The sequence below is a fragment of the Xiphias gladius genome, chromosome 9 (assembly GCF_016859285.1).
Source record: "Xiphias gladius isolate SHS-SW01 ecotype Sanya breed wild chromosome 9, ASM1685928v1, whole genome shotgun sequence".
Taxonomy (NCBI): domain Eukaryota; kingdom Metazoa; phylum Chordata; class Actinopteri; order Istiophoriformes; family Xiphiidae; genus Xiphias; species Xiphias gladius.
The window spans coordinates 7,915,708-7,930,265 of record NC_053408.1 but is presented as its reverse complement, the minus strand read 5'-3'; the positions used below and the strand labels follow the sequence as shown (position 1 = coordinate 7,930,265).

The following is a 14,558-nucleotide window of genomic DNA, read 5'->3' as shown; positions in this document are numbered from 1 at the left end:
ATAAACTTTAAAATGTATGTATTTTTAAGAAAAGATGTTTGCCTCATTATTTTGTCTACAGCAAGAGATGCTGAGAATAGGGTGAAAATGGAGTGTTTATACATTAACGAAATCCAAAACAAACCGTCAGTCGTGCACGTGTTTCCTCACTTGCACTGAACACTGAGTAATGAAGCTCTCTGCCTCTTGACTGACGGCCATCCCAACAGCCACTTCATTATCAACACGCAGCCGTTTTTTATACCGGCATGCGTTACGTCATGGAATGACTTCTGTATGGGCTGATGCAATCTTATTCACATAATGTTTCCGCTCAGCAAGCGATCGTTTCTCTCTTTGTGCGTGAATTTGGAATGCAGCCCGCATTCGACGGACAGTTGAGCAGCGTGGACCAGCCAACAAACCACGGGCGCCACCTTTTTTTTCCTGCTTCATTCAATCTTATATTCTGCTTTTATAGAAACTGCTGAAGGTCATATTTAAAGTTCTCTATTAAAAATGTGGTCACATTGCTGCAACATATTAACACGTCATGTGAATAAGTTAGTCATTTTTTTTATGGTTTTGTATAATTTTGTTAGAAAATTCAAGACACACGGGCTGAAATGTTTTTTTCTCAGGTTTCTGTGCTTCATGGGCTTAATGTATCTCGACTCCAAATTAATGATTGGAGTTTGAACCATTATCTGTTGTGCAGCAGCTTTAAGCTGAATTACTTTTTAATTGGTTTAGTAATGTGCTTTACTTTGGGGTGTCGGTGGAATGACGGGACTAATATAAAGTGCAGTGACAATAATCGTTTTGGCATAGACAGCACTTGAGGCCTAAAGCTTTTAGGAAATGTACTCTTTAATCATAATGCCTTTCTATACTATGTGTTGAAGTATGCTGTTATAGATGCTTCAAACGATCAGTACAATCAGTTTAGCTACTTGGAAGGAAATCTTGTGACTTTCACCATGTGGCTATATGAGTTGATCTCGTAGTTTATGATCGGCATTTGAACAGATATTTCGCTTTTCTTTTCAATTTCAAGCTGTTATTTGTGCTACAGTGGCTCAAAGCGGCAGTAAAAACGGGCTTCCACACCGTCGGTTAATTGTAGCCAGCGCATTTGGTGAATGTATTTACAGGTCCTGTTGTCTGTACCATAAAACCAGCTTGTGGGACCTTTTTGAAGTGGTTGCCCCAGATGACTCATACTCCTCTGCACTCCCATTCTGCTGACACTTTGTGAGTGGGTGTCTGCCTGAGGAGAAATGCTCAAATGGTAGCATCTGTTGTTTGAAGGTGTCTTTTTTAACATCTCAAGAAAGCAGTGGTTTACAAAGCGCTCTTGTTTTAATTAGCAACACTGAATGACAAATTTTCCCCTGGAGTTTTATTTGGGAAAAGCAGTCATAAGAGACCACTTGTAATACTGTAGCTAGTGGGCTGTTTTAACACATTTTGAAGAATAAAATGTCTCATCCATATATGTTGGTAGTTCACCCACTGTCAAAAAGCAGAATTTAATGCTGTTTCTTAATTGTTCATCAATAAACGTTAAAAAAAATAAATAAAATAAGTAAACAATTTTGTATATAATTCTCAGCAAAACCAATGTTCCCCTGGATTAAAAATAATCAGAAAAGTAGTAAAGCTTTGAAAAATCATTATTGTATAGATTATACAGTAAGATGATACTCATCTGCAGTCTATTCCATTTCCTTTCATCCTTCCCGTACCGCTTCCTCTGTCCTCGCACGTGTAGACAGTTAAATAGTGAAATCCATTTAATCCTGGAGAGAATCGATCATTGGTGTGTACATGTTACCACTGCTGAATACAAGGTACAGTATGTGCAGTACAGGACCTTCATTTGACCATGTACTATCTGTCGAAATGATAAATTGCTCTCCAAACACGGAAAGAAATGGAGTAAGTAATATTCAATAAAAATGCAAGTTTTACAATCATACCAATGTTATTTTCTCGCATGGTTCCCTCCTCTTTCCTCGTTCTTTTTTTCCAGTTCCACTCAAGTCCTGACGACCTGGCTCTCCCTAAGGACCATTACCCTTGCCTACTGCTTACAATAACAGATACATGATGGTTTTCATTAAAGCCTCTGCTTAGTGCTAATGCACACATGACCCACCACATGGCAACATGAACGTCAAACTGAATTTATGTTTTCTGTTGATTCCATGTAAAAAGCTAAGCCAGCGCATAAGGTGCCACATGAGAAAAATGAAGGACCGCTAATGGCTACTAACTTAATAACCATTCCTAATTGCCAGTCAGTTGCTACGAGCCAAAATATAGTGCTAGAGTGTTGGCCACTGAACTGCTGAACAACATTGAGCCAGCATGTGTCCATGCCCCCGAAACCAAAGCAGCTAAACGGATATTCAGCCATCAGCAATTTAATTATTTACAACTGTGCTGTTCCTACTGTGACGTGTCAAAAAATGTCTTCTACCACGAAGGTCTAACGTGTTAGTGTCCCCCCCTTTACCATGACACACCTGTACTCATCGCTGGTGCAACCAGTTGTTTTTAGAAGTTGCGCAAATAGTTGGGTGAAGATCATTTGTGAGAAATTAAGGCGTGTGACAAGTGATTTTTAGGTTAAATACACCTGTATCTGCAGTGTCCGACAGCTGCTTAGTCAAAGTCCAGGGGAAAAACGGCATCATGAATACAAAGTAACAAACAAATCTGTGACAAGGTTACTGAGATGTAATAATCAAAGTTGGAAGGGTACAAGAAAATTTCCAAAGCACTGAATATCAGTCAGAATAGGCTCGATCATAAAAAAGGGTGCAGCTGTAAACCAGCGTGGAGCAGGCCTGTGGATGCTCTAACGGAGAGCTACAAGGTTCTGTGGTCAAGCTGGGAGGCACAGCATACAACAAATGTGCCCCTGTGATTCACCGAGAGCATCTTCATGGAACAGTGACAAAGAGAAAGCCACGGTTTTTAAAAAAAAAAAAAAAAAAAGAAAAAAAAAAGCGAACATAACATGACATTAAACACCGTGAGGCTGCGATGTTTCTCTGCAGCCTGGAACGTTTGTGAGGGACAGGAAACACAAATGCAGCAAAGCACAGACACAGACATTTTGAAGGAAAGTCTGCTGCAACCTGCTAGAGAAGCGTGTGATTCGGAAGATTTATTTTACAGCAAGAGAGCAACCTCAGACACAAAGACAAAGCTACACAGGAATTGCTTCAGAATAAAAATGTGTCCACACCTTAATCCAATATATTTGTGGCGATAATAAATTTTACAGTCAACTTTATTTATGCATCTCTTTTCAGTAAAACGGTAAAGGTGGAGTAAAGCAGGGATGAAAAGGAAAATATGCAAAAAAAAAAGACTAAAATGACAAAATGTTTGAAATTCCAAGGTACAATAGACTTGAAGATTGTTGTTCATTCATGGACTTGCAAAGAATGATGGGGGAAAAATACACTGTCCAGATGTACAAAGCCGATACAGTTCTATCTCCATAGACTCAAGGCTGCGATTGCTTTTACATTTCACAGATTTCTTTTCACGCTGACATTTAAAGGTTTTAGGGCGATGAGTACGCTTTATTACATCCACTGGTCTTTTTGAAACAATTAAAAAAGTTGTGAAACAATAAAACTCCTAAGAAGCAGGAAGAAGGGGGTCTTCGGTACGTTTAGCTTATAGTCACTGTAACCTTCTCATTGCATTGCAATGGCAAGTTCTCTCCAAAATATGAGATGGGAATAAAAAGTTCCATTCACTTATAAAGAATACCCAGTGCACACTCAATATCTAGCCTTGCAATTGAAAAGGGATAAAGGGTGAGGCATTTCAGCAGTGGTAATATTACATAGTTAACTGGCAGCTATTTCAATAGGCTCTCAGTGATTTGTGCTCAGGCATTATGCTTCACCCTCTCTCTCCTCAAAGCATAGGGAAATGCATCACTTAATTGAGAGGATTTCCAGGGGCTTTGTGGGGGGAGAGCTGTGAGCTAGGCCCCTTCTCTCCAGGAGAAATGTATTTACAATGCACTCCATCCCTAACTCATTTGTCATTTCAGCCTGGAATAATGTGTAGATGTTCCCTCTCTCTTGACACACTTTCATTTGCTGGGAGGGCTGCAAATGTGCATGCTTCACTTTAAATGTCTCCTTGGCATAATGAAAGGGGACAATAATTCCATAAATCAACAGCCGTGCATATATCCAATCACAGCAGTCCATGGGGTTTTCATGGCTTTTTTCCAAATGAAGACTCACTACAAGTACGCAGTAGTGGACACGGTTAGTGGGTGCCGCTCAAAGAATACACAGTGTTTCAGGTGTTAATTTAGCTTTTCTGATATACAGATATTTTTTTGTTGTTGTTGTTTTGCCAGGGTTATTGTCAGTTGCATTATTGTCAGGAATATATGAACAAGACTAACTAAAAGTTAAGTTGTAGGAATGTATGGTTTTTTTTTTAGTATGAATTAATCTACAAAATGCCATGGCAGTAAACATTTTGAGGCAAGACTAATCTGCAGCCGTACTAGTGGCCTCTGCAAGTATTTAGCCATAAACCAAAGTAACGGCTGTGCCACATTTCATGGCAATCCATCCAATAGTTGTTTAGACGTTTGACTCAAAACTGCACCCAGCTGGTGGCGCTAGAGGGAGAGTCAGGGGATGACCAAAATCAACAGGATTCAACCTCTGGGGACCACGAATGTCCAAAGTAGTGGCCAAACCCACTGACTGGCTGACATTGCCGTCCATAGAGCCCTGTCGCTAGTATGGCTGAAAATGTCGAGATGGATAAGAGCCAGGTATGATGTAAAGTTTTCTGGTGTTGCTTGACGTGAAAATATGATTTCCTGTATTTCCAATCCAGATTAAAAAAACAACCTTTATCATACGTCACTCCCCCTCTGTTTATCCTTGTATTGGCTGCTGCTATTTACAGTTAACTAGCTAATAAAAATGCCATGAAATTCAACTTAAAAGTGAAATGGTAATTGCCATTCTAAATGTCAGTCTGGATGGAAATGAAAAGGATTTGCATTTACAGTTGCCATCTCGATGTAGGGCTGCCTGTTGTGGCTCCTTGTAAATAAACATGTAGCTTCACCAGCAGTCGGTGGATGTCAACACGATAGTGGAGTGATGTGTGTAGGTGGCACAGATATTGTCGTGTAGGAACCGTCAGGCCCCTTTGTATCACAGCTGAGTTGTCACTGAGTGGTTCAGTAAACCGACTGAATGAATTGTGCTCAATGAGAGAGCAAACATCACTTGTGTGGAGAGAACAAGGCTGGCGTTATTTTACTCTTTTGTGAGAGGGTCTACATTGCGCTCCAGAAATATGAAACTAAACATCGTCACTGAGTCAATTCAACAAATCGCCTCAATACCAGTCTCTGTTGTTTACTGAAGATTCTTTATTTCATTTCTTTGAAAACATAATAGATGCTGAATCGCCGAGTACGTGATACTGTAGAATTATTTCAATCGTGCTTCTTGTGTAAAAGCAAGACAAGGTTACTAATATGATGGTACAGTTTTTGTCGAATGTCTCTGTAATGAAATCTACATTAGAGCTGCAGCAGTTGGTCAATTATTCGATTTAATTACTCCATAAGTTGATCGACAGAAACTTTATTGGCAACAATTTTGTTAATCAATTGTTTGAATTGGGGGTTTTTTTGTTTGTTTTTTTGTAAGCGAGATTGCCAGAAATGGACCGATTTTCCTGGTACAGTATGATAGTAAACTCGATATCTTTGGGTTTTTAGACTGTTAGTTGGACAAAACATGCAATTCAGATATTTTGGGGAATTGTGATGAGCATTTCCTACTGCTTTCTGATATTTAACACCCTAAATGATGAACTGATCAATAAAGAAATAATCATCAGAGTAATCGATAATAATGAAAATCGTTGTTAGTTGCAGCCATACAATACTCACATAACAATAATACTGAAATAACAATACCTTGCCCCAGGCTTTTTGTGCGTCAGTTACTTTGAAGCAATTTGATAAAACACAACTGTATTTAGAAATAAATGCTCATGAGCACAACTCAAACTGATACAATAAAGTCTTCAAAATTAAAAAAATATGTATAATTTTGACACAGGGCCCCTCTATTAGACCGGGGCCACGAGGTTAGGTGAATAAGGACCCATCTTACCTGCCGTTGCACTTCAATGGTGCAAATTTTTAAAGGAATTTGCAATAAATCAAGTTACGTGCAATCAATTATTAATGACAGAAACTGATTGTGAGTTGCTGTTGGTTAAGATTCAAAAGTCCTTAAACTGTTAAAGTGTGAGATTTTGCCGATGACAAACTGTCCTTTGAGCACGTTTCTAATCTGCGGGCGGACTTAATAATAAACACCTGCACCGGTCGCTGTGAGCCAAGCTTTTGATTGAACACTTTAGTGCTGTTTTTCTGCACTGCCTCCGACTTTACACTCTGCAGACAGACACTCCATCACTCAGTTTACCACGAGCAGCCGCCACAGGCGCGCTCCTACGTACGGAGACCGGTCGACACCGGACCACAGCACAGGAGAACTGTTGGCATATCAAATCTGAGCCCGTTAGCGTGGACGTTGTCCTGTGCGATATATTCAGCACTAAATACAAAGGGTACATTCTGTACACAGGCTGATTATCTCGGCGTGAGCGAGAGCGAGCCAAGTGGTAGGGATCTATATTGGCTGAGGCTATTGTAAAGCACTGGGTTTTCCCAGGCAGTCAGTGAGACGTGTTGCTAGGAAACATACCTAGAGATTGGGGGGTGGAGAGCTGGTTTGATGAGGTAGCAGAGTTCCCGGCTAGTTTCAGCTTCACATGGAAATAACATGCCATTGGCATGCTGTCCCTATAGCAGAGTATTGATTTCAACTGGTAAATTAAATCTTTTTTATTGGGTCCTCTGATCTCATCTCCATACTTTTGAGGAGGAGAAGTATAAAATAGATGGATATTTTTCATGGATTCCTGCTAATACGATGACACTTGCATAGCCAAGACTCTACTGCGAGCTGGGGACTGTTGCCGTCACAATTCTGACAAAATGTGATTAGTAGTCATGACCTCTGACATTATAATACGCTGGCATTGTGGTTACCTTTTCAGAAGTAGAATATTCTCCATAATTGTAAAGTAGCTCAGTAACCAACGATGCGTGATCAGTGTTGGAGAACTGCAAAGGTTGTAAAGAGGAAGAATCTGCTCATTCAGAGAGTTGACTTCCAGACAGGGGAGCGTTTCTCACCACTCTCACTCTCAATCCTGAGGCCTCGGTATTTCTTACATTCTGTGTGATTAAGATCAATACACTGATCAGACCTTCTGGATTTTCGAGCTGCGCCGGGGTGGCTGATCGATGGGCGGCTGATCGATGGGCGGCTGATGGGAGTGCTGCTGAAGGTGTCATGTCTAAAGCAATGCTGCCCTCATCTGGGTAAGACGGTTGGTGCATCCTGCCCTGCCACATCACACCGCCCGGAGGAGTAATTTCCAAAGTGACACAAACCTTTGGCACATGTCTATATGAGATTGAGATCATATTAATAGTCCGGACACCACCAGCACCCTGCCACATCAGATCGCGTCCACCGTGTCTTTGCACCGGTAAATTCAAGCAGCAGTTGTTTAATAGGGGATTTTAGAGCTGAAATATCTCTGCTTACAAAAACTCACTCCGTGGCTCTCCCTTGTGCCAAGTTTCCGTATTTAAAGACCACTCTAGGAAAAGGCAGGGGGAGTATATTCAACCTCTCCGCGGCCGACGGTGAGCCCGGCACGGTGGGGTTTTGGCTCCGGCAGACCGGTAAACGCCTGATCTCTCCCAAGGACGTAATCGAGAGCAGAGGCGTGAATCTGCCCCAGCGGAGGGGGGAATTGAGCTGATGCAGATAGCAGCGGTGAAGCAGAGGGGGCCCGGCCCGGTTGTGTTCCTCTCCTGGTCGGCGTGCTGTCCGCAGGGCTGCCTCTTTAGCTCCATGGAGACAGGCTATCAGGGCCGAGCAGTAATTGGTCGGAGGGGACTACACAGAGAGGAACATCTAGTTACCAAGAATCAGACCCCCCCCCCACGCGTAAATACGCGCTAACGGTACTCGGATACGTGGATGTCCGGACTTCACTGTGCAGAATGATGTATGTGCGGAGTTTGACACTTAAAACCCGTTTTCACGTTCATCTAGTTGAAGGGGGGAAAACGTCTCTTTGACTTCTTTAGGAGTAGATGTCGTTACTACTTTCAAACCGAGCTCTTTATGCAGGGGCCTGGCGTTACGCATCGGCTAAGTGTGGATTTAAAATCCTGTAAATCATTTTCTTAACATCCATAGAAGTTGTCAAAATGACGCAGCGTGACATTTGGAGTGTTTAATAGGAAAAAGCGATGGAGATGGCTTTTCTGGACGTGAATAACGCCCCCCCCCTTTAAACTCTTGAACTGGGTGGATTTAAATAATGTAAAGCTCAGCGAGAGATCCTGTCTTAAATGTTTCTTGCCGTCGTCTCCATCTCGAACAATAAGGACCACTGAGCGAAGAAATGCAGGATGCTCCCGGGGGGGGGGCAGACAGTTGCGGTGCCCGCCGGGTTTCACATCAGGTCACCTCCCTTCAAGTGCCTTTAATCTCCTGCGCACGGCCAGAGCTGCCGAGGGATTGACTTTGTGCATGAGTGTTCAGCAAGACCAGCTTTTTTATTTTTGACTTGTCACTCTGCATCCAGACAGTACAGTAAATTACCACCCGAAATTACTACCATCACTGTTTTGCTCTGGCCTCCCACTAGGGGGAGGCTCTGAGCAGGGCAAGCCCCCCCCCCCTGGCTACACAAAGAGATGATTCTGTTGACACAGTCAGAATAGGTGACTTTATCTGGGCCTTTTATGATTGTATTGGCCTTAAGTGCATCTAATAGTCCGCTCATTACTTCAGAGCAATGGGCGTTTAGCAGATGTCGAAACTCCTGCGGCCAAGGCCAAAGCCAAGGCTGTCTGCAGAAAACAGGCCTTATTAAACCTGTTGACTCCAGCGGGTGTTTAACTGTTATTCCAGCGGTAAAATGTGCTGATACACACCGAATGGGGAAGTAGCAGCATGGGTGATTCCCCCCTATCACCTGCAGCAGTGTGTTTTTTTTTTGTTTCTTTTTTCTTTTTGTTCCTTTGCTCTCGGTCTGAAGGGGCCTGCGGTGGCTCTGCCCTGCCTCTCTGACCTTGCCGTGATTGACTCGATCCCCCAAAGAAAAGCTCCCATGACCTCAAGAAGCTTTAGGAAACGGGGGATGAAGACAGACATGGCCCGAGTAACAATAGACACCCCCCTCCCGCACACACACACACACACACACACACACCCACAGAGTCAGTATGTTTGAATTATTACTTGACAATGCCACATTTGACATGTCTGAACTTAATCGGAGAGAAAAATAGATAGGAAAATTGTGATTGATGGCTGCTTCAGCACAACAATACTCCTGATTTCTGATATCTGCCTATTTTTTTTTTTAATGAAGCCCAGTGCTAAAGACCTAACATTGATAGAAAGATAGCCATTATTTTAAAAATACATAGTCATAAAACTTAAAAAACAAAATGATTGTATAGTATATCACATTTTAAAGTCATAAGACATAATGTACCCCAGCAACACAAAACTTCCCCTAAGATTATGAATATTTAAGTGTCAGGCCGAGGAGGATCATTGCGGTCTTTGCTTGAATGGTTTCGGATTCAGATGTCCAGTGAGCAGTCAGCAGTAATTAGCTGTTCTGGGTGTTAGACACCTAACAGGTTGTGTTGTTTTCATCTGGGGGTTAAATGCCACTCCCCTCCCGCGGAGCCCACCGCTCGCCACCGCTGTACGGCCTGTGGTCGGGACAACACCTTGGAGCCAAACAATTACCTCAAGGTCATGGAGAGGAGGAATGCACTGCCGATTAGTGCGACCCGCGGAGCCCGCTCTTCGCGGGGGGACGACGGCAGAGCCCGAACGCGGAGGCCACGTCTGATTTCAAACTCCGACTGCACATGTCGGGCCCGCCCGTAAAATTTTCCAAGCTTCGGTCGTGTGAGTGAGTCCTGGACACGCCACGCCGCGAGTTTTCGGAGGCCCGTTGACGTGCGCCCTTATAACAGCAGCCTACTTCAAAAACGACGTATCACTTACAGTAGTCCACGGCCATACTGTAATTAGTTACAGTATAGTTACAGTATGGCCACCAGACTGGGTCATAATAGTTTCTGCAGAACACGCGTCCGCAGTGGTTTTGTTGCGAGGTTCTGTGTGTTTTCTCCAGTTGAATTAGAAGGAGCTTTCGGCAGCACCTATGCGGCGTCTGAAGTATCGGCGGCCTGTTAATCGTATTCCCCCCTCAGTCGATACTCAGACCGTTTAGCTGCCACAGGTCGGCTCCAGAGACCTCCGGGATTGGCCGTGTCCCCTCCGACCAGGTGAATGACGTGAAATTAAAATAGCGCACGTCTGTTGGAGCAGATTGTTGTTGTTTTTTCTTAATGTGTTTAATCCCCTCAGTAGCCCATAGGACCTCCAGATTGCAAATGAACGGAGACATATTGGCCTGGTGTTGATTCCAGTTTAACTCTAAAGATGAGGCACCAGTTGAAGAACACTGTTGAAAGGGTCTCCATTTTTTCTTCTGCCCCTATTCTATGGTCATAACATTATGTTATGACCATAGAAGTTTATCTCCAGTTTCAGGTATTGAAATCCCATTTTAATTAAATAAATCAAAGTTGAAGTCGTGGAAAACCTGTTGTTTCTGAATCGTTGTTCGTAGCAAAAATCCATAGAGCTTAATGTAATAGAAGGACGTGATTGGCCTACAATTCGGACCGATTTCTATTTTACAGGGCAGAGACAGATCCTACAGCCGGTTTTATTCGGGAGCCCGCTGGGGGTATTTTTTCCACGAGTCACTTGTTGACACTAAACTTGCGGCACTTGTGGAGTGTTTATTGCAAACGAATTTCTTTTAAGAGGAGGTGGCTCTTTACAAACACACGCGGGTCTTGGTTGTTTGGGTTTGACACTGTCCCACAGAAAGTTCAGCAAGTTCAGACATGGAGACAATCGGTGCGCAACAACATGTGAATTATAATTAATTATATATATATATATATTTTTGGTCAGGCTGTCACAACCCTCATTTCTTTTCCATCGGGGTGCTGACAGGAGGGAAACCTTTCAGACATAACGGTGTACAAATCTGATCGGGAGGTGTTTAAGTTTACAGTAATTTAAGTTTCCATTAAAAAAAACAAACAGATAATCGTCATTCAAACTCTGTTATAGCTCGGGTTCAAACTGGACCTTGTAGTGTCGATCACTTGGATCTCAAAAACACAGAACAAAGATCAAGGAAAAATAATCCGAAATAAATTTAGAAATGTGTAAGCGATCACGAAAAATATTCATTCTGGTGACCTACGATAATTTAACAAATTTATGAAATCAAATAGTCTCACAGATTTTTTTTATTTTATTTTATTTAATTTAGTTATTTATTTATTTTGTTGTTTGTTGAAAACAACTCCGGAAAATAAGGACTCGACCCTGGTGCGTAATTACGCACGGGTAATGACACAGATGTAAACCACTAACGTTCCTCAATCTGAATATACCTGGAGAATAACTTGAAGCCCCGCGTTGCAGTTAAAGGCAGTATCGATGCTCACTGGCTCAACACAACTGGCCTGTTGCAGGAGAGAAAAGAGAGGTGTGACCATCCCCAAACTTTTCTTCAATGGGCTACCTGCAGAGGCTCCGGGCGCTGCGCATAAATACTCCTCCCTCTGAGGATGAGCTCAGTCCTCAGGGAGACACACAGAGACGAAATTAGGTTTGGGGAATCTGGTTAGGGGCGGATTATGAACGCTTTTGGACACCAACCATCTAACCAGCAGACCAGTCCTATTCAGCACCACAGCGCTCAGGAGCTCTTGGACATGGCCGTGTACTGCGACAACTACGGTGTGTACCAACAGAACCTCCACCACCATCACCCTCAGAGGCCGCCCACGCACCCCTCTAGCTACGGCCTCGGAGAGTACACGTCCCCGTCCGCGAACCCCTACCTGTGGCTGAACGGACCCGGCATCAACTCCTCTCCTTATCTCCCCGGGAACAACGGCACGTCCTACATTCAGTCCGGATACGGGTCGAACCAGAGGCAGTTCCTACCACCTCCCGCCGGGTTCGGCGGAGCAGACCTGGGGTGGCTGTCCATATCCAGCCAGCAGGAACTCTTCAAGATGGTCCGGCCACCTTACTCCTACTCGGCACTGATAGCCATGGCCATACAGAACGCCCAGGACAAAAAGTTGACTCTGAGTCAGATCTATCAGTACGTGGCTGACAACTTTCCTTTCTACAAGAAGAGCAAAGCCGGATGGCAGAATTCAATCCGCCACAACTTGTCACTGAACGACTGTTTCAAAAAGGTGGCACGGGACGAGGACGACCCCGGTGAGTCTCGGGATTACTTTGCCAAATTGAAGCATTTTTATCTAGAGATGTTTAGGGGTTTTTTTGTTGTTTGTTTGTTTGTTTGTTTTTTTAAATCTGCTTCAAGAACTTGCTTGAATCACGTGGTGCGGTATGGTACTGATGCTGCTACTTTTTTGATAAAACTCCTTAAAAAAATGAATGAAATCCTGTGTTGGTTTGATGACCTTTTAGGGGGAATTTCGACTTTAAAGATGAAATCCCGGATTAACCAACCAGGTCGTGTCCGGGGGGGGTAGACTACGCGTTTTTGTCGACCGTACAGCCTATTTAACCCCTGTTTCGTTTTCTCGCCCAGGGAAGGGAAACTACTGGACGCTGGACCCCAACTGCGAGAAGATGTTCGACAACGGGAACTTCAGGCGGAAGAGAAAAAGGAGAGCTGACATAAGCGGGGCTGACAGCACCTCTCTCCCCGTCAAGTCAGAAGACGGCCCACACAAGCTCTCCGACACCGCCAGCCTCTTGAGCTCCTCCCCGCCCAGCCTACACGGATCCCCGGCCTCCACGGAGCCCAAGTCGTCGCCGTCCCCCTCCGCGGAGCACAGCCCGTGTTTCGGCAGCTTCGTGTCCGGCGTGAACTCGCTGCTGGCGGGCGGCGGCGGTGGCGGCGGCAGCGCCGAGGGCTCCCGGGGCGGGGAGCGGGACTACGGCTCCGGGCACCTGGGGGGATTGTCTCAGACCAGAGAGGGCATGTCTGGACTGGGCTCCTACTCGCCCACTTTAATCTCTCCTCTGAACTGTGACAGCAGCAGAATGAACTATTACACATCGGTGCAGAGCCTCTCCAACCATTTCAGTGTTAACAACCTCATATACAGCCGGGAAGGAACAGAGGTGTAGACGGTGTATCTTTGTCAGTGCCGGGCTGTTAACCGAGAAAGGTCATTCGCCGCTCACTGTTTCAGCCTTCACATGTCTTATGTAGCCCACTGTTATTACCTGTTACTCATTTCCTGGTTCTGTAGGCATCGTTGTAAATCTACCACTGGGACTAAACTGGTGTTTTTTTTCACAGTAACCCTTCCAAACTGGGGAAAAAAAAAAAAAAAACCCAACATATATTTCAGTGTATTAGAGAAGGAACATAAACTGCCAGCGCTCCGTGAGGGTTTGTTCATCCTAGTGCAGCGAACGTGTTTTATTTGGTAGAAAAATGATCCATTTCACACATCTTCCCGCGGAGATGTATCCTTGAACTAATGGATGCGTACTTTACTTATTTTTTTTTTTTTTTGATACCTATCGTAGCTGCTCGGTCGGGCCGACTCCCTGTCTTAAAGAAGAAGAAGGAGAAGAAGAAGACACATATGTACAGAAATTATTTTTACAAGAAGAAACGTGACATGTATTTTAGACTGAAGTGTGTTTTATTTAAACTCATGTCGATGTTTGAATAAAAGTCATTTATTTTAACTCCACCATCGAGGCTTTATGTGTCATTTTCCTACTTATCCCCTTGAGCGTTAAATGAGACAAATCGAGGAAATAACCACCGAGACCGTGTGATACCTGATGGTATTTACTTTAAACTGTCATCTATAAGACATGTTTTATTTATCTCTTCATCTGGGTCTGGGCTATGACAGTAATGTCGGGTCTTGGCTGGACTTCCTTAATGAAATCCTATAATATCCCTATAAATTATCCCAATTGTAAAAATCAACCTTCCAGAGGTCATTATTTATTTCCTGTTCCTGAACAATTCTGGATCTAGATAAAGCACAACAGGCCCTTGTGACCCCCCCCCCCACACACACACACACACACACACACACACACACACACACCCCCACCCTTTTTTTTTTTTTTGGGTTGTACATTTTCAAGTTAAATCGGCCGTCTAAAATATTTTTGACACCCCGCTGGCTTCCCTGTCTCTCTTCGCGGCGCCCGTCAGGCCAATAAAAAAAAAAAAAGGGGCCTTCAAATATTCAGATTGAGTTCTCAAACGTTTTGATATGGTAAGAGAGTGGAAAATAAACCAGTATAAATGCGCCCGAGCCTGTCAGG

At 43.7% G+C, this 14,558-nt stretch overlaps 1 protein-coding gene across 1 annotated transcript; it reads left to right on the top strand.

The window, feature by feature from the left end:
• The first annotated feature begins 11,908 nt into the window (after positions 1-11,908).
• On the top strand, positions 11,909-13,388 carry foxi1 (forkhead box i1). Its single transcript, XM_040135833.1, has 2 exons — positions 11,909-12,506; positions 12,844-13,388. Exons 1-2 carry the CDS (start codon positions 11,909-11,911, stop codon positions 13,386-13,388), a joined length of 1,143 nt encoding a protein of 380 aa, XP_039991767.1.
• Positions 13,389-14,558: the final 1,170 nt, after the last annotated feature.